The sequence below is a fragment of the Caretta caretta genome, chromosome 21 (assembly GCF_965140235.1).
Source record: "Caretta caretta isolate rCarCar2 chromosome 21, rCarCar1.hap1, whole genome shotgun sequence".
In the NCBI taxonomy this organism is placed as follows: Eukaryota; Metazoa; Chordata; order Testudines; family Cheloniidae; genus Caretta; species Caretta caretta.
In genome coordinates, this window is record NC_134226.1 from 6,074,737 (window position 1) to 6,100,807 (window position 26,071).

The following is a 26,071-nucleotide window of genomic DNA, read 5'->3' on the forward strand; positions in this document are numbered from 1 at the left end:
GAAGTGACATGATAATGATACACTCCTGTCTCCTGTGAACTCTAACTTGCACCATTATTGTACACATCCTTTACAGCAATCTTGATGCACAGGAAATTGTCTCATCTGGCGGTCAAAACAGAGGACAGAGTCACGTCTTGGGTTCTACTCCCAACCGTGCCACTGACTTGCCCTGTGACTTTGGCCTAAAGCCTTGTCTACACAGACACATTGCACAAGTTTAACGAAAAGCCGTTAATAAAACCGGTGCAGACACTTTAAATTAAATTTAAACCTGCTTATATCTGTTTATCTTTACTGTTTAAATACATTGGTTTAAATTTACAGACACAAGCGAAATTCGGTTTTAAATCAAATTAAGAGGGCCCACACATGGTTTTGCACTGGTTTAACTAAATCAGTTGGAAAACACACAGTGCTAACTGTGTGGGTGTGTGGGTGTGTATAAATCAGGTCTAAGTTCAACCACCTTCAAAATGGGGATATTAACACACACCCCACCTGGCAAAGGTGTGGGGAGGTTAAATTAATGCTCTTAGAGTGCATCTTCACACCAAGGAGCTACAAGTGCAAAGTGCATTTGATGTGACAATTGTCGTATGCCACGCAAAGCATTTGAAGAAAGTAGTTTGAGAGACAGGATTTCCACAAGAGGTCAGCTCCCTATGTAGGCTCCTCAGGAAAGCAGCCAGATTTTCAAAAGGGCCCAACACTCAGCAGACTCCATTAAGAACAACGTCAAATGCTCCCTACCCCCATTGAGAACAATGAGTGGGAGGCGCTGGGTGCTACAGACCTATGAAATTCTGGTCCCTTGTTTAAGTACCTAACTGGGAGCTGTTGGGTGCAGAGCTCTTTTGGAATACCTGGACCCCAAGGTTTAGCTGCACCTTCCTCCTTTTATAGCATAAAAAGTGGACACTTAAAACAAGTAACCCAAATTGCCACGGCCTCCTCAATCATCTCTCTCAGGATCTACATCACTACAGTACCCATCACTGTAGTATCTGAGCATCTCACAACACACCTGATAGGTAGGGCAGTGCTGTTATGCCCATTTTACAGATGGGGAACTGAGGCGAATTAAGTGAATTCAAGTGAATTATGCTAAACCGAATTCAGGCCACTTAAATTCTGAATGAGAATGTCCACAAAGGAGTTTAATGCAGTTTAACTAACCCATTTTAATTTTGCACCTTTCGTTAATTTTGATTAACTTTCCTGCGCATCCCCGTGTAGACAAACCCCAAGTAACTTGGTCACGGTCACCCAAGATGTCTGTGACAGAGCAAGGAATTGAAGCCAGGTCTCCCAACCTTAGCCATCCTTCCTACTCCGCCATCACAGCCCACTTAAAATGTGTATCTTTCTAGACTGCCTAGTCAGAACCATCTCCTGTACCCACACCTCAGCTGGCACTGGGGTTAAAGCTCACTGAACCACAACCTGCCCAGAACAAATACATGCCAGGATAAGAAACAAGCCGCACAAACACATCAAGTGCATCACTGCAGACTGCTCATGGTTTTGACATATGTAGTTCAAGTGTTAGTTAGCCACATTCACCTTCTCTTTGCAACAGAGCACTTATCTAATGAGCCGTACGTTCACGATCCAGGCTATTAATGGGAGAGGGGAAAATATGGGCTACGGGGATTACTGGGCCTTGGTAGGAAAGAGAGGTTGTAATCCAAGAAACGGGTCTCTAAAATTGGCATGGTGGGGTTCTGCATTTATCATCTTTCAATGATTCCAGGGAAAACATGCTCCATTTCCAAGTCAAGACATGTTTTTTTCTCACTGTCGGCCTTGCAAAATCAGCCTGGGATCTAAAAAAAAAAAATAAAGGCTGGTTCTTATAACCCGTCTTATATCCACAGCTTGCTGACAATTACACCAAATTATGCGCAAGGCAGAATAAAACATAGATTACTCTTCCATAGCTTTATTGAGCCCTGCAGGGCTAACAGGAATAAAATTTTGTGGTACGACTCAAAGGCACGCAAGAGGAGATAAGCAGAGCGAGGAGGAGCCAATATTAGAGTCTCTTTTCCGACTAAGACGAGGAGAGCTCAAAAGCATAAAATTTTGCAGGTACAATATTTACAGGATTATTTACCATTAGGGAAACTGGGTGTGACAAAAGAGACATTGGTGGAAATGAGGGATATGCAATTCCCCTGGGATATGACCCCTATGAAAACAACTCGTAAAATTTGGATTTATCACACACACACACACCCCATGCGCATCCAATCACATTGGATCCCTTTCCTGCCATCCTTCATCTGCGTTTGTTTATTTGATCATATGCTCTCTGGGGCAGGGATTGTTCCTCTGTGTGTGGAAAACATCAAGCACTACCAGTAATTCTATGCAATGTGCTGCTTAAGCAGTCGTAAAACAGCTGAACTGTAGGGAAGGATTTGGCCCCAACATCGCATCATTCTAACCAGACAGAGAGAGAGAAAGAGCTAGAGACCAGACCGACCAGGCTAAATCCTCTGCTATTGTAGTCTGGCACAGGCTCCATTTAAACCAATGGATTTAAATCCATTTAAAAAAATCAATATTTTCATTTGGCTCAAGTGTTTATATAAAGAAAATACATTTAAAGATACCTTTTGGGAAGGGATGTTAGTTTAATACTCAGCTCATCAGCCCCTCAATCTTCGCATTGGTTATCAAAGGTTTGTTTTAAATTACAAATGAGAGAAGTATGAAGTTTACCTGAGTTTCCTATGTCCTGTCACTCTAAAATCGTTAGACATACTTGAAATTAAATGGCACATCAATTGCTAATGCCCTGTACCCAGGATCATGTGGTGATGAATTAGATCTGAGTAAATTATGAAGACCTCTCTTAAATTAAAAGCTACAACAAAAACAAGCCAGCAATTCCAAAACCTAGATTCTGTTGTATTTGAAATTGGTTATGCGCCTCTGGCAGATCTAAGGGGAAAAAGAAAAGCAAACAAGCCTAACAACAAATGATTCCACAAGTCATAAAAGATTCAGTAAAAGGCTGGTACCTTTTGTTCTCCCACAGTAACTGTGCAATTATAACATTTCCACCACTCACCCTCCCCACACTTTTTGCAATTTACAACAGCGGGGAAAGGATCAAACTACAGGGGGGCTTGCAGCACAGAAATATAGACGTTTTAGTCATTTCAAATCATTTCAGTAGGATGCTGGACCTTACTTGCGCTTGTTGGGTCTGCACAAAAGCTAAAAGGAAACTTTCCAACCAGAGAGAGGAGGAAAATGATCATTATTCCATTCCAAAACAGGTTAAGTGAAACTGAACTAGTCTTTCAATTACCATGTAGATTTAACTTAAACAGCTTTTGCTGTCTCTTTGTTCACAGGCAAAAATGTTTAAAATTAGATTGGACAAAAGACTTAAGTTGTTTGCAGCGTTGTAGTCGTGTTGGTCCCAGGATATGAGAGACACGAGGTGGTTATTGGACCAACTTCTGCTGATGAAAGAGACAAGCTTTCGAGTTCCACAGAGCTGAAGAAGAGCTCTGTGGAGCTCGGCCGCTTGTTTCTTTCACCAGCCGAAGTTGGTCCAATAACATATTACCTCACTTACCTTGTCTCTCATGTATAATAAGCACAGCTGCATTTTAACTGGGACGTGGGAAAGACTGGACCCACATGTCTTTTATGGAGACTTGATTGCTACCGTACCTAGGCATGAGATCTAGTTCTAAAATATATGATTCAATAGAGCCGCATTTGAAACCAAATGACAACATTTGGCATGCCTTTCTAGAAGTGATACTCTCAACCACAAGTTACTGTCCTAGATGCAAGAATCACAAGGCAAAGTTCTCTGGCCTGCGTTACATGGGAGGTCAGGCTAGATTATCAAAACGGTCCCTTCTGACCTTAAGTTCTAGGAAAAGCCGAAGAGACTGAATGAAGATCGATATTTTAACCCTTAGCTAGTTATTTTGGTTTAAAAAAAAAAAAAAAGCTCCCTTGAGATGAGTTAAAGATGGAGAGAGCCACTGATGAAATCATCCTAGCTCAGCTCACTTCTGGGTTCCCACTCGGGGAAGCCAACAGAACCTGGCATGTGGTGGAAAGTCAAGGCAGGGCAAAATGCCTATGACCTTTGCTCTAGCAGTGAATGGAGCAGACCAGTGCAACCAGATGTGGAATATTCGCCAGGGAAAGGACAAGGACTGGTGCCGGGGAAATACGTTGATTCGACACCTCTGGGGAGTTCCCTATGGAGGAGCCCTGACTATTTTAAACCCTTCTGGTGGCAGCACCCGTGGAGGGGAAGCAACAGTACAATTAAGCCCATCCTCTTTTCCCAGAGGTAAGTCCCTCCTGGCATAGCTCTCTGCCTATCTTAAGTACTTCTATGGCCCCATTACTGTGATATCTGAGCACCTCACAATCTTTACTGCATTTATCCTCACACCACCCCTGTGAGGGAGGGCAGTGTTATAAACAATGGGGAACTGGAGCACGGAGAGGCCTGCCCAGCATCACACAGGACATGGGGCAGAGCAGGGAATTGCACCTGAGTCACCCAGGTCCCAAGCAAACACACTAACCATTGGGCCAGCCTTCCTCTCTGAGGAAGGCTCCTTGGCATAAGAGGCTATAAATTATAGAGGAGAATCAAGGCCGTGATCTTTAAACACAGGATTCTCTTCCCCCCGGCCCCCATATCTATGTATCCTCACCTATAAATCTCCCATCTCATCTGGCGTAAGACATGCACTCCCCACTCTCTTCCCTCATGTAATGAGCTTTCAGGGCAGAGAGCCCATGTTCTTTTTAACACAATGTCGGCAAACGGATAATACTTCACATGAGAAAGTCCAGCAGAAAAAGCCTCCAAGAGGAAAACATAGAAACCTCAGGAATTCAGTTTTTATTTGTCGTCAATCAGAAGGCAAATACAGCTGTCACTCTTGCTCCTTAGAGCATTTCACAACTCTGGCACTATTCCGGTGAGGCAGATGCTGGTGCATCCTCCCCATTTTACAGATGGGGAAACTAAGGAAGAGGACGAGGGCTTGATTTTCAGAGGTCACGGGAACCAAGAACTCAAACTGCCGCTGTGCGTGTTCAGCACTTCCAGAAAAATCAGACCCTTGGGGCCTGATCCCATCCCTGTGAAGTCAAGAGGAGTCTTTCCATTGCTTTAGTGGGCTTTGGATCAGGCCCTATATGATTCCAATGAGTCCACAAAAGGAGAGAGAGAGAGAGAGAGAGAGAGATCGATCATTAAAGCTAAGGAGTTCCTGGCTCTCCCAGCTTAGTGTCTGGCCACTAGGACACAGCTCCTTGAAGAGTTCTGAGCTAGTGTTTGATCAGACCTCTAGAAAGGCGGGGACACAGTACAGCCCCACATTCAGAGCTTTCCGTTTGTGAAATAAGGAAACTGTTCCCACTGTATTATATCCGACCAAGCAGCCACCATCTTTGCAACACATTGCTCCTCATTCCCCTCTAACTAGATACCATCACCCTCAAGAGGGGTCTGATTCTTATGCACATGAGTAGTAAGCCCAGAGACTACAATGGGAAAACCTAGGAGAGTAATGATTACAGAACCAGGCCCTCACAGCACGGTCACCTGAACAGGATCTCCGATACCTGATGCTGTAGCCAGCACTGTTCAGCTCAGGCCAGTGTCACCCAGCACAGCTGAGGTTCTAGTCTGAAGCTGGTAAAAAGGTGCGATTTAGGAGCCTAAGTCCCATTTTCAGAAACGACTTGTGCACTCAGCAGCCTAAGTCCCATTACTGCCACTGAGACACCCTATCTCACTTCTGAGAATGGAGAAAAAAGTGGAACAAAAAAAATGTGGTAGTACTTTTTAAAATAAAATGTTTCCATCCCAGAGGCTTCCTAATCGACCCTTGGCTGTCAGCTCAACGTCGTTTTCTTGAAAATTTTCATTTACCAAAAGCCCAGTTTTCAGTAAACAAGCAATTCCTGACACAATTGTGTTGATTGTTTTGTTCACACTTTTAATTCCAGTGTCACAAAACTTTTAACAACTCTCTCCCGCCAAACATTTGAAAGAGTTGACAACATCCTCTTAGAAAAAGAGACTTTTTTTTTTTGTTTAAAATTTTTTTTAGTGAGAAGGCTGGGAGCCATCAACAGAAAGCTACATTATATCATTGTTGTCAAAACAGGATCCTCATATACACACACACACACGTCAATTTCACCACCATTGTAATTTGTGCCACTATATTAAAAAACTTTGAGCATTTTTGATGAGCAGCTCCTATCAACAGCTCCACCCGAAAAAAAAAAATCCTTCTGGATGAAAATCTGCCAGATCGAGAGTTTTCTAGCTTTTGTTGAACTTTTTTTGGGCGTCTGTGTGTCGCGGGGGAATAGGGGTAAAGTATTGTCCGATGAATTTGTAGGTGGGGAAAATCTGAATTTCACCCAGCCTATAGTGAAAGAAAGAGTTGACTTTAAAGCCTCTGTATCAGAATATCCAATAGTGTTGGTCCCTTTCTGCTGCAACTAATGACAAATATTAATGAGCACTTGGTATCAGAGAAGGATTTCCTTTCGAGTAAATTCATCTCAAGATTAACAACCATGCTAAAAATTGCACTGCTGATGATCTCCCTTCCTCCCTACAAATTATCAGCGTGCTCAGATCTCCAACCTAACATTTTATGGTTTCCAAACGGGGCTGGAGCAGAACGTCTATCCTGGTCACGCTGAGTGACAGTAGCCAGCTTTGACAAGGGCACGCACACGCACCAGCTGCTAGGAACACAGAGATTACCATTTGCCAAAAGATAAACGTGAGCGGCTCAGAGCCTATGAATTATTAGTAGATGTCACCCACCCTGGTACACGAGCTGGCTTTGCAGAAATAAATTACTGAATATTGCGCAGTGAAGGGCTCTACCTCATCTTTCCTGTTTCTGCCCTCCACCCCCACCAATTGGATGATTATGGAGCATTAGGACCTTGGTATTGGAATCTATACCCGGTGTTTTGAAATCCATGCTTGGGAAAGCCTCTGGCACTGTTTGCTTGGAGGATACATGGGAGGAAATGTTGTTTGGAGCAAAGGAACAGCAATCAGAACTTGTGGGTTTTATTCCCAACTCTGCCACTGATTTGTTGTGTCACCTTGGGAAAGTTAATTAACCTCTGTACCTAAGTTTCCAACAATAAAACGGGGATATTTCCCTACCTCCCAGGAGTGTTATTAGGCTTACTTTATTCCCAAAGTGCTCTGAGCGCCTCTATATAAAATGGAATCTTATAAACACACACATAAATGAAGTATATTTAAACAATTACTATGAGGCCTGATTCTGCCATCCTAGCTTGCTTTCAGTAGTATCTCACCACGTGAGTATGCCCACAGAAATGAAGCTGATCCTTTAGGAGCTGATCCAAAGATCACTGAAGTCACTGGGAGTCTTTCCACTGACTTCAATGAAGTTTAGATCAGGTCCTTGGTAATGTACAAGGCAAAATTAGTAACAGTAGCAGAATTAGTCCCTAAAATATGACTGGATTATTTACAACTGAGTAATGATTACAAGGAAGCTTTAAAATGAAAGCTTTTCCCAACTTTATAAGGCTGTTAAGATTTGTCTAGAAAGAGAAACAGAATCTTCACATTTACGTGCCTGGAGCTTTGTTTTGCTTGCAAACAGGGTACATTCAGCAATGCATATTCGTCTGATAAATTCAATCCTTTCTTAGGAAAAGCAAAAAAAATTAACAGAGCCCCCAGAAAAACCCAGAGGGGAGCGTGGGTGGCTGGGTGGGAGTTAGCACGAATAAACTTGTTATCCTCTGACAAACATTGTGGATTCAGCAATGCAGTGGAAATCTGTTGTCAAGGCTGCATCTACTGTTCATCTGGTCCTTGGGCTTTATGTTCTTTGAGGTAAGAATAGCACACAAGCCTGTACAACTTACAGAGCTAATTCACTCGGGCGGCCAGGAAAAGCTGAGGCCCAATGCTCTGCACATTGCACAGGACGCTGCTATCTTTTTTTGGACCGTTTCTCCTCTTTCATGTTGCTGCCCCGACCAACCAGCTTTTTAACTATTCCATTCGTAGCTGCATTTTCCTTAGGGGGCTTTAGGACTAACATTTCCTTAGCACTCGATCCCACAAGTTGCTAAGCATCTCCCAAGATCAGGCCCTTATTTTTCACTAAGTCAAAAGGGTTTAGTATGTAGCAGCACAGTGAAGGGGCAAGTTTTCCTTGCTCTATGATCAAATACCACCTAAGCCTCCAAATAAAGACAGGTCAGCTAACTGATTGCCGTTCAGATGGCCTGCTGGTTCATGAACACCAGGAACACTTATCTGTTTGCTCTGCTTCCATCTGCTACAATAGGTTCCACCAGATACTGTCTGTTCTAACAAAAGAGAAACAGAAGGGGAGAAACAGAAGGCAAAACATCCAGTGTACAAACAAGGCTCTTTTTGACCAACTGGAAACAGGTTGTATCCGCCACAATGCCACTGTTAGCCTGCGGTTTTATCCTTCAATCCGAATCCTCTGCCAGTTCAGGGTTTAAAGGCCCAGCCCGAGTGTCACCTGTAAGTAAATGATCTATGGAAAGTATTGTTTAAGCAAAAGGCAGTGTGACTGGAGGAATGAGCCAAGGACTGGAAGTCCAGAGTTCTATTCCGAGGCCCAGACACTGACTGACTGCATGGCTTTGAGTAAGTCACTTCCTTCTCTGTAAAATGGGGGTACTAATGCGAACCCTGCCTGACAGGGGTGCTCTGAGAATTAATCAGTTAATGTCTGCATTTTGCTTTCAACATACCAAGTTGTGGGAGACTAAACGAGCAAATAGAACTACTTCCAAAGTATTTTAGCAACAATTTTTGTTAGAATAATAAATAAATAAAAACAAACAACAAAAATAATAAAACAATCTAGGAAATGTTCCAGACATCAAAAGATCAGAGAGCCTATTTGGTAGCATGCCTGCTACACAGCAGGGATAAGGGGACAGGATGCTTGGGTCCAGAGTAAAAAGGAGAAACACAAAGGAGAAGAGCACATGATTCAATCCAGTGACTGAGGCCACAGTTTCCTTGCATGACAAAAGCTGGAAAGAAAATGGACAGGTTGGTCCCTTTTAATCCACAGCATTAACAAAGGCAACTGCATCCCAGAAGGGTTTCCAGGTGCTCTAAGAATCAATGCTGGGACACAGGAGAATAACAGTTGTTAGATCATTTCAGCACCTAAGTGCACTTGTGACAGGCCAACAGCACCTCAGCAGCTGACTTGGGAATCCTAGTCCTTGATTTGTCCATGGGACAGGTACAACATGGGCAACAGCAGTATAAGTGTCCTTCATAGGCCCTCTGCCAGCGTACCTCCACCTCATATCAGGGCAGGAGTAACTTGGCTTCTTAAGATCTTATTCTTCCACTCATCACCATTGTATTGGAGATCTCTTTACGGAGACTGCCAATGAGGCTAGCAATTTGAGTTGGTGTTTTCCAAGAAGTGAACAGCTTTCCACGGGAAGTGGCGCAAGACCCACCAAACTCATTTCACATAGATCTAATGCCTATTTCATGGCCTATCAGATAAGTATATGGCCCCTGCTCATTACTGCAAAATCTGAGCACCTTACACTCTTTTTAATATATTTTTATCCTCACAACACTCGTGTGAGGTACTAGCCTCCCCATTTGACAAAGAGGGAAATGAGGTCCAGAGAGGCTAAGTAATTTGCCCAAGATCATGCAGGAAGTCTGTAGCAGAGCAGGGAATTAAACCCAGGTCACAGGCTAGGGCTCTAATCACTGGACCCTCTCTGTCCAGTGAGTTTGTCAGTTTTGATGTGGGTTGGATTCAAACTGTTGACTTAAGAGGTGAAAGGTTCTACATCCCATTTCCAATAACCAGAACCCCACACCAACAAATTAATATATTGTCTTTTACCAGTTTCAAAACAATTTAGGGACCCAGTTAGAAACCTCATAAAAGGTAATACTGAGACCCCATCGCGACTCTCTACACTATAATTAAAGAGTCTTCCAGGCAGCACAAAATGTTATGTTATTTTCAAGTATTCAAATGGAAGTAAAAGACAACTTGCTGTGACTCACAGCCCAGAACTCAGCTCCAGGCCAGGAACTTTTCTGTACAGCATCATAAATAACTTAAATAGTTCAGCCATGTGTCTGCTAGGAACATATAATCAGCAAAGAAAGAAAAAGAAAACCCTCAGCTAATGGAAATTAAAGTGAGCACTCCAAGGCCTACTGTTTTATTTATTTATTTCTCTTTACTGCTCTTAGAATTTTACGGCTTGCATATTAGAACCACAGCCAACAAGCCTTTCTGACACAGCAACCGTTTCCCAAAAGGACAGTGGCAGAAACCCCAGTGCCTGGTCTATTAACACCTGGCTAGACAAAGCACTAGCAAGTAAACTGGATAGTGGTGTGGTTAAATCACTGGACAGGGATTCGGGAGATTCAGGCTTAATTCCTGGCTCTGCCACAGACACCTTGTGCAACTCATTTGGATCTCTCTGTATTCAGTGGCCATCTGTGAAATGGGTATAATCTGTCCCTTCTCCCACCCTTTGTCTGCCCTTGCCCGTTTTGGTTGTAAACTCTACAAAGCAAGGACGGTCTCTTACTACTGTGCACGTACAGTGCTGAGCATAATGGGGTCCTGATCTCTGCTACGGCCCCAAGGTGCTGCGGCAATAAAAACAGTGCAATAATTATGTAAGGAACAATCCTGCATAGGCCACGGAACACAATCTCACTAGGGATTTTCCGTCTCTGCGGTCCGTCCCACAGCTACAACTGTGACTTTATAACCAGTTAGGGACACAGTCAGCAGGCAAGTCACAAAGCCCACACAAGCAGCTTCTCTGCCATCACAAATGTCTGCGCAGCCACCCTATCAAGATGCCCCACAATGTCTGTACCAGGGGAAAGCTAGGCAAGTACTCCACAAGGCCTCAGCAGGAGGCAGAGCGCACAGAGGACATGTGCCAAGGGCAGCATGAGCGGGTCTGAGGCAATGCACTTGGGAAATGTCCCAGCGCACACAGTTGGAAGGAGAGACTAGTGAAACAGGATACACAAGCAGTGGGTCTGTCAACTCTGCAAAAAAACCCAGTGCGCCCATTTCCCTGAATATCTGTAGGATTGAAAATGAGGTTAGTAACTATGGCAGCCATCATTGTTTTGCCCCTGCCTGAGGTATAAAATGGCCCATGGGTGCCTTCCTGACCTCGTCTCCATTGCCCAGCATCTTGCACCTTCATTTACACCAGTGCTAAACCTAGCCCACACCAGTAGTTCCCGATGATACGGCGGGGTTATGCTGGGTATTAATGAGATCCGTGATGGTCTCAGCCTTGATACTAGTGGCTCCACACCACAAAACTGCCCCCACAAGTGACACTAAATGTGCTTCCTGGCAGTCTTGGCAGGCAGAGAAGCCAAAGAACTGAATGAACACAGACAAGAAATCCTCTCTTCTGGTAATGATTTGCATTATGGTAGCACCTAGAGGCTACAGCTGAGATCAGGGCCCCATTATCCTAGATGCTAAACATACACTGAGGTATGTCTACACAGCAATTGGGTGGCAAGACCGTGACACATGTCGGCATACCCGAGCTAGCTCCGATTGAGCTAGCTTGCTAAAAATAGCAGAGTAGCCACAATGGCACGGCCTAGCTGCCCAAGCACAAGCTCGCCCGGGGCCCTAGGTAAGTACTCGTGTGGCTAGCCCATGCCACCACAGCTACACTGCTAGTATTCGTGAGCTAGCTTGATCAAAGCTATCCTGGGTGGGCCTACACGTGCTCACACGACTGTCCCTTAGTGAGAGGCAGTCCCTGTCCCAAAGAGCTTTCAATATGAATAGGTCAGACAGATGACGGGCAAGAGGGGAAAACAAGAGGTGTAAAGAGATGAAGCAACTTGCTCAAGGTCACTGCAGAGACAGGAATAGAACCTAGGTCACCCGAGTCCCAGATGAATGCCACTGGGCCACACTTGCCTCTCTGTTTGCCTTGAGGCAGCCCATCCAGTTAAAGGCTGTGGCATATGAGTGGACGCTGGCACTGTTGCTGAACATGCTTTCCCTGTTCTCTGCACAAAGAGTCCAGTCTCCAGGGTTACTTATTCAGCCTTTTTCAAGAGAATGAGATCCATTAACATTCAAAAATAGGACACCTACCTTACAAACATTCATCATCGGATTGGTACCAAACCTAATCATAAAAGTGATACCCATGGTTAGTACCTGTCCAGCACCAACAAGCTGTGGTCACTGTATAAAACAAATTCCAACATTCCCTGCCCCAATGAACTTACAGTCTCTCTCTCTCTAATATATACATATATATATATAGAAATATCCTTAAGCATAAACAGCTCTTGCCTATCAATGCTTTTTGGTTTAAACTGGGCATATTTATCTGGTCTTAAGAGAGGTCCCCTCCTATAAGAGGTCAACAGGGCTAAGGTAACGATGATGTTCTTTGTTGCGAACCCCAAAGCAAACAGTTACACAGTCAGCACCGCAGTATTACCTGATAACATAGCAACATAGCTCTGCATATCTCCATGGCAAACAGTTGAAAGAATGATTTCATTTTTTTCCTCTCTGATTGAGAAAGATATCATGTGGTGGAATTTTCTGAGCCACTGAAATCTAATTGCCAGGCTGCACTTCACAAAGGCTGGACCCCAGTTTCTCCATCCCTCTCCTCTTCCTTCATACCTCCCTCCCCCCGTGACAAGATATTTAGTCTGTCTTAGGTACTTATACAGCTGCCATTTCACGAGTATCTGAGCACCTCACAATCTTTAATTTATTTATCCTCACAACACCCCTGTGAGGCAGGAAAGTGCTATTTTGACGGCCACCATTTTGGCTGACACATCAGGGACTGAACTGGAGACCTCGAATGCTAAAAGCACGAGATGCTACAGCTCGAGCTCAAGAGCCCTGGCACTCTTGCGGGAGCTGTAACATACTTGGGCGCAGAGGGGGACCCACCACCCCAGTGGATTACACGATCCCGTTTTACAAATAAGGAATTGAGGCTAAGCGACTTGCCCCAGGTCATACACGGAGTTTGTGACAGAACAGAGAGCAGAACCCAGGTCTCCCAATTTCCCAGCTAGCACCCTAACCACTGGAAAATCCCGTCCTTTCTCTACCCAGCTAGGGTTTGACACAAGCTAATTCCCTAGGGAGACATACCCAGTGTGACTCATCCCTCACAGAAAAGTCACACATCCAAAATATCTGAATCTTCTTTGGTGTTTGTTCAGACTTAGATATTCCACAACTGAACTCACATTTGCCAGCATCTGACCTACAGAGGCGGAAAAAAAGCCACATGTGCATTGGGCCACCACAACTCAAACCCAGCCATAAAAACTCTATTCTCATTGCAGTCTCAGAAAGGCTCCAAGGTCTGTCTGAATGTGCCATGGAGACAGGATTTCTCTCTTACTCCCTCGAGGAAGGTCCCTTCAAACTAGGTTGAGGGACATTGTTGGGATAGCAGTTGTCTCTGGCTCTCTGGATAATGAGGATTGTAAGTCTCCAGGGCTCTTAGTCAACTTGTCTGTGCTGAACTCTTGACTCATGGGCAGCAATTTTCAGCCAAGTGGTCTTATTTCTGTGCGTACTGAAGGACACCTTCCCAATACCAATGGCTCAAAAAGTGCTCAGAGAATATCGTGCCTCACTGGGGCTCAAACAGTGGAATGAGTCCAGAACACAAACTAATTCAGGTCTTCATTTTTGTGCCATCTTCCCCCATGACTAACAGTAAGCACTTGAAGAACTAGTTTTAAAACAGCAGCTCTCAAACTGTGCGTCACAACCCTGAAGTGGGTTGCAACCCCCTTTTAATGGGGTCACCAGGGCTGGCATCAGACTTGCTGGGGCCGAAGCCCGAAGCCAAAGCCTGAGGGCTTCAACCACAGGTGGTGGGGCTCAGGTTACAGGCACCCTGCCTGGAGCTGAAGCCCTTTGACTTTGGCCTCCTGCCCTGGGCAGGGGGCCAAAGCCCAAGGGCTTCAGCTCCCACTCTTGGGCTTTGGTCCCACTTCCTGGCGTCATGTAGTAATTTTTGTTGTCAAAAAGGGGGTCACAGGGCAATGAAGTTTGAGAACCCCTGAACTAATATATGCAGTGAAAACTGGACAAAAAGGATCACTCATTATTATAGTTTCCTCTCTTAAGAAACTGCCCTAAACACACCAAGTACAATTCTGCTCCATCTTCATTAATGAAGATTAACTCCATTAAGCTACTGGGGTTGAGACCCTGAATGGTCTGTTTGACCAGGTTTTGCTGTGCTGTGTATTTCTCCCCCCTCAAAAAAATCTTTGTGGAAAAAAGTTTCATTTTCAAATTTGCCAGTCAAGTCTCCATTTGACTGGCTCAGGTTCATGTCCAAAAGAACAGAGAAAAAACTGACCCCCAGTATCTTCCAATCCACTACTTAAAATCCTACAGATGTGCTGTAATGCAGATGCACCTCAGTGCAAGCACATGGCAGCAAAAGGGCAAGAGCATGCCATTTCCCAGCCTGACACACAAGGAGAGAAGGAACCCGGGCTGGATTCTGCAGCTGCTCCTCTTGTGGATCTGTCTTGGGTGTCCACGGGACTTTTACGCGTAGATGGGTTATGGAATCAGGCCCTACGCTGGTGCACTGTCTCAGCACGTTAGAGAACCGAAGGTGGTCATGTGTCTATGCAGCTGGCTTGCTGACATTCGTACGCGGAAGAGACATGAATGCAGCTGCAGTTTTCTTTGGACCTCTGCCCCAAGTCAATGCACTTGCTCTTGAGAAAAGTATTATTCAGGAACTGGCCCTGCTTACTTACATTCCAGTGCTCATCCCTTTCACACTCTGAGGCCAACGATGAGACATTTGGCCAGAGGCAGAGCTGAGTGCTACAAACCAGCATCAGAATCAATGAGGTGGTGAGGTAGCTCGGAGGCCCCTGAATTACGGCCTTAGACGTCGCAGGTCCTGATACAACCAAAGTGGGTTGGGTGGCAGCCCTGTGAATTCAACTTGATTAGCACACACAGGAGAGCTGAAGATTTTGAAGCGTCATATGGGGCAGGGACATTATTTTGATAAATCAGAGCCTGAATACTATAGTCTTAATCAACCCCTGTATTTGAGCAGGGGGGGTCTCCATTCTGTCCATAGATCGATAATGGCAGAACAAGGTGCAAGAGACCTGCAAGAAAGTGACAGGGAATAAAAGGGAACCAGTGGGTGGGACAGTTAGCCATAAGACGCCTAAAGATCTTCCAAAGCATTTACAGAAAGGCCAGATTGCTTGAAATGAATGTGTACAAAGGGAAGAGAAAAATGAGATTGATTTTAAGATGCAAGTTACTGCAGATACAGAGAATTCTGACCGAACAATGACCATGGGAGAACAACAGATATGAATCAATGTGGAAATGCATATTTTAGATCCTAGATCGTAATTTGCCCTTTTCTCTTTATAAACACGATGTCCCCATGTCTGTTACTGCTGGACATCAACAAGCAATTTGATTAAGCCCTTTAAGCACATCATATTGTTCTTTATTGTTCCTTGTACAGAAGCTCACAGAACCAGTCAGATGGTGAATTTGGAAAGTACAGAGGAGCAGTGCTGCAGGGAAAATGCTATAAGGAAGACACACAAGTTTGCTTTGAACAATGATGTTTCCAATAATTTTCCTCTGTGCCTCACAATTTGTTTCACTTTCTCTAGGTCTATGTGGTCTTGCAACTCTCCTTAATTATTTCAGCTGTCTAGCACTTCAGATTAGGTTGCCTTCTACAGGTTTTACACTATGCCATCGTCACTTAGGCTGAGATTTTAAGGGCATTAAGCATCCAATTCCCAGTGAATTTCAGTGGTGGTTGGGCAAATCATTCTCTTAACCTCCTTTGAAATATCTCACCTTGGAGTTCTCTAAGCTTTAAAGGAGGATAATGGGAGGCAGGGCTCCAGGGTCCTATGACTTGCTTTACCTCTGACCTACCCTCCATCCTTAGAGGTTTGTAAGGCCTGGCTTGACAAAGCCCTGGCTGGGATGATTCAGTTGGTGTTGGTCCTGCTTTGAGCAGGGGATTGGACTAGATGACCTCCTGAGGTCTCTTCCAACCCTAATCTTCTATGATTCTACCCAGGATATCAGAGCAACTCAAATTCCATCTTTCAAGGAATACGACTTATCTACCTGTTGGGAAAAGTTACAAAAGGTTAATAAAATGCTTTAAGATCCTAGAGCTTGTCTACATGGCAAGTTACTATGCGGCATGCCAGGGTGTGACTCTACAGCGCTCTAGCTTGCCATGGGGCCAGCTAACTCGCTGCGCGGACCCTCATCCAGCAAACGGAAAGATCCCTAGGGCGCTCGGACACCCTCACCATGTAGACCAGCCTTTTGTATATGAAAGCCCACAACGCAGATTTCAAGCTAGCATGCATGTTAGGTGATATGTCAGTGCTACACTCATATGCAGGGGCATTGCTTTCTCCTGGTTAACCGTTTAAAGAGCCGGCTGGAACAGGCTGATTGAACCAGCTCAAACCGATCAGCTGGATGGGAATGAAACCAAACATGGAAAAGCATGTGCAGGGAAATGGCAGCGCTATCTGAGATTTGACAAGATGGTTCTCGCTGGAGCCCCATCAGTGCTGGGGAGACAGTCCAGTCAGGAAGCCTGTGGTGCTCAGGAGAGGGTTCTCGCTCTCATTTGGGCATCCTTCCTGAGTACCTAGAGTGGGACAGGCTGGGCTGAAGTGTGCCCAGCAGATTAATTAAATCTTGGATTCAGGACATGTTGACTGCTCACAGCAGCAGGCAGACGATGTGCTATGTGGCTGAAAACACAAAAAACTGTTGCCATATAGAGGTGTTTTACAGACTGCTGTTCTGGAAACGTTCCACATTTAACTTTTCAAAATGGTTCCCGAAGGGGAGACAAGCAGAAGGGGTGAGGAAGGGGGAATTACCCTAATTTGATGCTATACCTGCCCAGTTCTGAGGGATTTCAGATAGCCAAATAAAGATATGCTTTGGCCCAGCCCCACTCTCACTGCTTGGTATTAGAGCAATCACGCTGTAGCAGGCTTCATTTCATAACCCTGGCATCTCATAATTAAAAGAAGAGCCTCTCTGGAGCCTAAATGTTTTTGGTTCTGGAACACCGATAAAGTCTTGCTTCACCTAGTGACCAACAATGACCAAGAGAGGGGCCTGGCCCTGGAGACTAACAAACAAAGCCACAGAGGTTCCAGTTTGACGGAGGAGACAGAATCCCATTGCTAAATTGCTTTTCTCAGACTACACAGAACTGGGAGAGTGAATGAGAAGAGTAGATAAATGGATCAAATCCTAAAGTCTTAGGAAAACTCCCAGTGGCTTCCGTGGGTGATTTGATTGAGTACAGACAGACTGGGGGCCTCCCAAAGACCAGTAGCAAAAATAAGACAGTCAAGTTAAACCAACTCCTCAAATATCTGCCTTGCCTGGCCTGGCCTGGGAGGAGTGTGCACAGTCGTTCCCACCTGCTGGGGTGATACTGCTGCTGTCCCAGCATTCTGCAAATCGATGCCTGGACTGGTGTCAAGGCTGAATAATGACTGCACCTGTTTCCCTCTGTAATCTCCAAGGATGCTTGGGCAAAGCATTCCACCCACACCAACCGGCCTGTGCCTATCCAACAGCTTGTGTGTCATCTGGATCCAGGATGAATTTAGTTTCAATGATTCACATTTACATCAGAGATGGGAGGGGACAAAAACCCCTTAGGTTCATGCTACTACATAACTGCCAGTGCAGGATTGTTCCTTACAGTCTGTTCTCTGTTCCTTTCTTCCATCTCTCACTCTCTCCACCCACCCACACTTCTGAGGCAATGGGAAGCTCCTCTGGTGATCAGGTTCTTACAAATACCAATGACCCATTTTTTCTCCTGCTGATAATAGCTCATCTTAATGAATTAGCCTCTTGCAGTTTGTATGGCAAATTCCACCTTCTCTGTATGTGTGTGTGTGTATATATCTTCTTACTATATGTTTCATTTTATGCATCTGATGAAGTGAGCTGTAGCCCACGAAAGCTTATGCTCTAATAAATTTGTTAGTCTCTAAGATGCCATAAGTACTCCTGGTTTTTTTTGCGGATACAGACTAACACGGCTGCTTCTCTGAAACCTAATTACCCATTGGAAATCTTTCATTTTTTGGCCATATTAGGCCTCTGAGTTTATTCCTAGCTACTTTTTGCCATTATTCGGTGACTTGTTCCTTCAGAACTCCAGGAGCCGGCTCCAGCCTTAGAAGGTCTAAGAATTCTCTGCAGTACGTGTATAATTCCCATTAATCACACCTTCAAAATAAGAAAGCCAAAAGCAATAGCACACTTTGAATAGCCCCTACCATCCTAATATGATCAAGAGCCTTAAACTATTTCTCCCCCATGAAAAGAACAACCAGCTGCTTGGTGACTTGCATCTACTGTACTATTGTAAAGCCAGACAATATCATACAATATGGTTTGCTTGGGCCGCTATGCTGTTTTAAATAAGAAACATTTCCTTCCCACAGTACAAAAAACCTGTAATACCAGATCACTTGACATGAACTTGTTTTAACTTTCACCGTGTTTCACTGTTAAGAAGAGAGCAATGGAGGGGAGAAACCAGTGCACTTAACATCCATTAGAATGGAGCCCAGATATCACAGTGATGGGCACATATTATGGCAGGATAAAGCAGTGAATGAAAGAGCAAGCTTATTTAAAAAGTAGCATTTCAATATCCTTCCACAGAAGAAAGAATTAAATAGGAACTGAATGCACACAGGGATTTTTATATATATATATATATATATATATATATATATATATATATATATATATATATATATAAATATATAAAATTATACAAAGATATTTAGGTCTTCTACACAAATGGATAATCAAATGACATTTTCTTAAAAAAAAAACGTTTGTTAGCTGTCAGCTCCCAACACAGATTACTAATGGGGGATGTCCCATGTTAAAACCCAAGGGAGTATTTCTAAAAAAGTTTCAGATGAGTAAAATGATATCCTAAAAAACACCGGATAATAAAGGGACTGTCGCACAAACCAATTCACTCAACAGGATGATGCCTGCCTGTAAAAAAAAAAAAACACTTTCAGATTAACTCAGAGCTGACTTTTTTTTTTTTTTGGGGGGGACGGGGGACCACAGAGAAAGACTAGACCAAAAGCACCTGCTGAGGATTATAACGTTGCAGTTTCAGACATGCAAATATGGCAGCACCCTACAGTGGAATTTCACTACTGATCATTTAAAATCATTTTTTCTTAAGTGAAAAAGAAGAACTGCTACAGTGACATGGTGCTTTCCTCTCTCAGGCCGACAGCACCGCCAAGATCAAACTTTTTGCTGCAGTGGAGGAAAATGGTGACCCAGTGCACACTTCCTACCTAACGTGTGATCTGTGAACATTTTAGGGTTCTTTTTCCTGTGTAAAACCTCTACTTCTGTAACAGCTTTTTCCTCTGTTCTCTTTTTTACACCCTGGGCTGGTTGGTGATTACAGATTCTCGAAGGGTTGATTTTAAATGTGTACATTAATATAAGCAATTCTATGTCCTGTCAGTGTTACTAGCCGATAATAGTTTTGAAGGCAGGATAAAATTGTAAACACACTCAAACATTCTCTTTTTAAACATACACCAGGGATTAACTTTGTCCATTTAAGTAATTCCAATGAGGTCAACAGAATTAGACCTGAGATGAATTTAGCCCATTCACTGTAGAAAACCTGCTGTCACCATAACATGCCTCTCAGAATCAAAATGATCTGCAATGTTGTGGGTTACATGTAACAGCACAGGCATTCTCAGCCTGAGGGCTCTGATGCCTTGGGGGGCAAAGAGTTTCAAGCCAGATCTTGGATGACTGGGAAGGGGATCTTTTGGAGGGTGCAGGGTGGGGGTGCATATCCTGCCATGGAAAAGGGAGTGGCAGAATAGATGAAGGTGAGAACCACTGCAACAGAGCAAAGACCTCCCATCTACTTTACCAGAGAGTGAGAGATGTAAGTAAATGCCCCCCTCATTCTGAGAGCAGACTGTGACCCTGACTATGATCTCACTCTCAACCTGGCACCTGCAGACACACATGCATGCACACAGAGACCTTTTTTTTTTTTTGCACCTTGCTCAGGAGAATGCTCCACCCTACATCCAACATGGCCCCTTAGAGAGTTTTAAAGCTGTTACCTTGGCAGGGGCTTTGCTCTGTGCACTCCTGAAGAAGGTGGTCTTGGCTGTGAAAAAACAATCCTCGAGCTCTTCATCCAGACTACAGTACCCGCTGCTCATGCTGCGCTCCAAAGGTCATCTACCAACAGTGGATTTGAGACCCTCAGAACATTTGGGGCTCACCAAGGAGCTGGAGGAGCAGGTAACCATCTGATTCCTGTTCACTGCAGCAGCAGTGGCATTTCCCAATCCAGTTCCTGTACATTCAGCAGCAGACACGATTTCACATCCTCGGCTTCACTTGTCCTTATCTGCAATAGCTCCTTCTGCTTGTTATCCAGCATTTAACTCAGTGATTTCTCTGTTAAAACAGCCCTGCTGGGTTACCCTTCCCTTTCCTCACCCAACCAACTCCCTTAGCAAGGGCTGTTGGAGAATACTGAGGGATCAGACCTGAGTGAGTTTCTTCTCTTCACTCTCAGACTCACTCACCATCTGTGGTTTAATCTCCTGCCTGCAAGCCTAGTGGAGCTGGCTGTAAGAACACATCACCTCCCTCCCCCCACCCCCCTTTCCTGCCTGCTTTCAGTTCACACACAGAGGAGCCCAGCCACTTCCTCTTGCAAGCTTTCGCACCCAGTTTTTGCACTGGGCTCAATTTCTCAGTGTCTCCAGGGTAGAACCTCAGTGGGTGTAAATCCACGTCGTCTGTGGAGCGGTGCTGATTTATACCGCTAGCTGAGGATCTGGGCTTCTCTCTCAGGTGTCCTGCAATACCTTTCATAAAGGTGGGGATTGTGATCAGAGTAATCCTGCAGCCATTTAAAAGTATATAGCTATAGAAAGCCAGCTTACGGTGCTCTGCCAGGTAGATATCCTTGTGTGGCTTAACTCATTTACAGCTGTCCTGGAATTAAAGCTGTAAGAACAAGCTGAGCTGAGTTTTAGCTTTGCTCAGCTGCTATTTAAATATTTTGCACCAAGGGAATCCAAAGAGAGGGGATACCAGAAGCTCAGTACATCATGAAGCACAATGAGACCCCAGCCCTTAGTTTATGTGCTACCCCAGATTGAGTAACAGACACCACGGTGGTGGGTGCATGACAGACAGATTGCCTACTGACATTTTAATGCACGGCTCAGTATGTGCCTCTGCGTTCTGCAGATAATTTTAGAACAGCTAGGATGACTTCAGCTGACCAAAAAAAAAAAAAATGAGGCCGTTTTTATTATAACCTTAGAAAGCACCACTCAGCTTGCCAGGTTAGACCTTTCAGTGTGTCAGTTACTGTCACGTTACAGGCAATAGATTCCCAAATCTGTTAAAATGGTTCTTTAGCGTTGATAAAGCCTTGTAGCAACCGCATCACTCCCCCTCTGCCCACCTTTCAATCCCCCTACCTTTGTGCAATTCACAGAACCACAGAAATTAGAAATGGAATAAACCTATGAAACCGACTCTATCCCCCCCCTCCTTCCTTCATCTGTCCATTGCAGGGTTGCTGGTGTCAGGGTCATGTCTCGTACTTTGAATTCTAGTTTTAAAACATCTCCCCACCTTTCTCAGAGGTGAAGAATCTGAATATTTAGAGGGAGACTTGCACAGGTAAGTTTTATATCCATAAACTTCCACCAGACTAAGGCTTGATGCCTTGAGGGGCTGATCGTTTGAGTCAATGGGAGTTGAGCGTGCTCAGCATTTCGTCGTATTGGGCCCTTAAGTATTCTGCAACATTGGGCTGCAGGTTACATTTTGACCCATCTGGAAAATAGAGAAGCCTGAACGACAAGCTTTGCAGGGCTAGTGAAAAACCCAAAGTCAGTTTGAGATTAAGAAGCTTCTTAACAGTAAAATACTAGCGGTCAACGTAGGACTCCGGTTTTTAGAAGAGGAAACTTTCCCCATGTTTTACAATTTTTCAGAGCTTAATTTATATTTATTAAACAGGAGAGGGGTGGGTGGGAGGATAGAGAAGACGAGTAGGGAAAAATCTCTTCCTTTTTTTGTATCTGCTCTCTAGCTATAACTATTTAAATTCTTCCCAGTCTGGGAATTTATTTTTCTTCTCTTCCTCTGTATAACTTCTGTGGTTTGCACTATTTCATCCTCAACAGGGGCCCAATCCAACTTCCACTGAAGTTTATTGCAGTTGGATTAGACCCTAACTAATGTAGGTGAGCTGTACGTGCATCTGACACCAATGTGCTCATTTTAAAGTCAGGTAATTATTTATTTCTCTCTCTCACACACACACGGAATATCCAGCCATCTCCTTTTCAGGATTTAATTCTGACTGCCACAGTGTTACTGGAATTTAGCAACAAAAAAGGGGCGCTGGAAGTTGAGACTCCTAGTTTTTAATTCCAACTTCCCTGCTGGTTTGCTGTGTGACCGTGAGCAAGCCATTTCATCTCTCAGCACCAGGAAAATGGCGTAATACTGTCTGCTTCACTGAGCTATAAGGCTTCACTGTGAATTAACAGGCTTTGAGATCCTCAGATGAGCATAAGTGCAGCAATTATTCTAACATTAAAATACATTCAGTTACAGCAAAGTGCAAAGAATTCACTGTGTATTAAACTTCCTCCCCCTGTGATAATTTACAGAAGGTGTTTTATGAGCTTACATTATTTATATGGCACCTGTTGCCATGGCACCTGAGCGAGTCACATTCAATTTCAAATCAACAAATATGAGTCACTCTCCAAGTGGGCAACTTAGTGAGACTACTGAGAACCAAAACGCCAAGGGTAAGCAGGTTAGCTCTGCAATATGCCCAAAGACCACTGGACACTGGCAGGGACCACCAGCAGGAGCAAGTTCTACACGTTTGGATGATTGGTTGAGAATGCCCAACACCTGGCCCAGGACAGTTTGATTCTAGCAACTGACAGCAAGAGCCTCCCACTGTGACGGGATGGAGCAGGCTCTATGTCTAAATGCACAAGCTGGGAATGCTTTCCAGATGACAGCTCTCCATGTTCATATGAACGGTAGCTCTGCGTATGGAATTCTCTGAGCTGCCAAGCGCAGATGAAACATGCGTTATGGGCACGGAGGTGTTGAGCGGTTCTGACACAAAGCAACATTATAAATCGCTTGGGGGCAGCAAAGACAACACATCAGATATGCAGCTCCACTCCTCTCTGCTCATGCAGAGTGCATGTCTACTGGGGAGAATTCTGCTCAGCCAGCTTCTCAGAGAAAATTCCCTCCTCGAGGCATTTTCTTTAAGAGGCCAGGAATCGAAACACTTGGCATTCCAAGGTTTATTTCTCCACTGGAGGAGCCGATTCTAAATTGTAGGGTAGAGCACATAAATGAAGCAATGCGCTTTAGAACATCATCAAATTAAGAGCTACATGCTACCCTCTGAGGGATGAAATGGATCCCTGTGCAGAGACAGCCATCACCACAAGGCCTGGGCACCACTTAAGCCCTATTCTGAGGTCAGAAGAGGGGCTTAAATGGTGCATACATCTTGTTGTGGCCCCAACACAAGGGTGAATTACTCCCTCGGTGTGGGAAATGATTCCTGAGGCCACTACAAATCATGTGAAGATAGGGCCAAAGTTCGGGCTTCCGAGGGGAGAATAAAAACCAGAACTAGTTAACTATTCAAGTATTTATAATGCAACTTGTAACAATATAGCAGCTGTTTTCACACCAGGTGGAACACTTCTGATTGGGGATAGCTGAGTGAGCTACATTGACTTTATAGGGGTAGGTTTAAAAACAGGCTCTTAAATTGTATATACAAAGATATGCACAGAAAGGATGAGGTGCATACATGAGCCTAAATACATGCCATTGCATGCACAAAACGAGCAGCCACTCTGCTAGCAGTGCTTGGGTCCGCACTTTTTTTGAAAATTCAGCCATATACATTTGGTGGCAAGGATGCCATGCAAGCCTAGAGCAGCAGGAGCTGCTCAACCATTTCAGCTACAAAGACACGAACACTGGACCAGATCCTCAGCTGGGGTAAATGGCTGTAGCTCCACAGAAGTCAAGAACTATGCAAATGAACACCAGCCGACGTGGCTCACGGTTTTCTTTCCAGATGTCCGTCGCCAAAATTTTGGAGATCAATCCCTCTCTGTAAACTATGTCCTCCCAAATTCTTTCATGGCCAAGCCGAAGTGTCTGCATCACAAAATAGCCCATTCCCCCCCCCCTCCGATTGGCATAACTATAAGCATCTGCTCAGGAAATCCTTCCATACTTGAACTGCCATAGAGGGGGGAAAAGCAACTCCCAGCTATGGAGAGATCCAAAACCCAAGTCAAGGCTAATGAGATGGTGGTGAAGATATGGTGATTACTGTCTTTGCCGGACGAAATCTGCATTGTCCACCAATAGTGAGCACTGAAAGACAGGTGAATAAGAGAAGGGAAGCCAACTGCGCATGCATTTAATATTAAATATCTGGATTACAGAAGCACCCAGAGGCTATTCAGGATCAGGACTGCCTTTTATTGGGAACTCTGGGTAAGGGACACATCTTTCTATATTTTACTAAGAACTTACAATCTAAAACCTCAATTTTGCAAACGCTTACACACATACATGAGTAGTTCCATTGGAAAAAATCAATGGAGTTTTCCCATTAACTTCAATGGGGCTTTCACCCAGGAATCGACTCATGGGCATAAAAGTTAACACATGCTTAAGTACTTCATTGGCTCAGGGCCCAAAATATGAAGCATTGTTAACATGCAATATTAAGTATTAACTATGTGTTAAGTAAGTGGCTATCCCTTTGATTTCACTAGCTCAGTTACATTTAAACACCACACTTATTGCTTGCCAACTCTGAATCAGTTTTAAGATTCCTGAGTTTGCAACATGGGCTGCCAAAGGATTTTTTCACCCCACACATTAAATAGCTCACGAACAAATTCCATATCTCTCCCTGGTGCTCTGATATGGTTTCTTCATCATCCTTCCTCCTTCATGATCTTCCACTTCCTTCCAGAAGCCAACACTACATGACCAACAGAAACACATGACTGGAATCTGGTTCAGCTCTACAGGGTCAAGATTAAGCAGCAAATATGAGCTTGCAATTCAGATACAGCTCTTATCCTTTCCCATCTTTTGTTGACAGTGGATTATTTTTTAAACTTTGCTTTTCCCCATTAATTAGGTAACACACTGGAGATTCACAGATACAGATGCATTCCTGAAAATGCAAGTAAGATCTATGTTTATTGCTAAGGTTTCCTCCTCCCCCAAAGCATCTGAATCAAATAACTAATCCATTTTACCATTGTTGTGTTTCTGACACGACTTGGGGCATGGAGAGAACATGAGCTAACGTTCCGGCCAACAAGTCCTGATGGAATATGGTACGAACAACGGATTTGCTATCTCCAGCAGGTGATTGATATCAAAGAACATCTCACTCCTTCTTGCTAGATTCTCCTCTCTTGGGGAGTCTATGGCTTCAGGTGCAGAATGAATTAGATATTTTCATGGGAACAGTTAAGAAAAAGAAAGGCACAGTTTGCTGGAGCAAACTTTTTAATGAGCAGGTAGAAGATATGAATCCTAAAAACTTCAAATCCAGACTCCAGCGAGAAACTGCTGAATTGGAATTCATTTGCAAATTGGATACTATTAATTTAGGCTTAAATAGAGACTGGGAGTGGCTAAGTCATTATGCAAGGTAGCCTGTTTCCTCTTGTTTTTTCCTACCCCCCCCCCCCAGATGTTCTGGTTTAACTTGGATTTAAACTTGGAGAGTGGTCAGTTTAGATGAG

At 44.2% G+C, this 26,071-nt stretch overlaps 1 protein-coding gene across 2 annotated transcripts in view; it reads right to left on the reverse strand.

Moving 5' to 3' along the window:
- Positions 1 to 26,071, reverse strand: part of RASSF5 (Ras association domain family member 5) — a 93,682-nt gene that overhangs the window by 28,131 nt on the left and 39,480 nt on the right. The window contains exon 1 of one of the 2 annotated variants that reach the window (XM_048826941.2): positions 20,324 to 20,836. The exons of the other annotated variant lie outside the window; for it this stretch is intronic. Coding sequence (XP_048682898.1) covers positions 20,324 to 20,425 — 102 coding nt within the window. The 5' untranslated portion in view covers positions 20,426 to 20,836. Of the gene's footprint in view, positions 1 to 20,323; positions 20,837 to 26,071 lie in introns of those variants that run through there. 2 annotated transcript variants of the gene reach the window in all.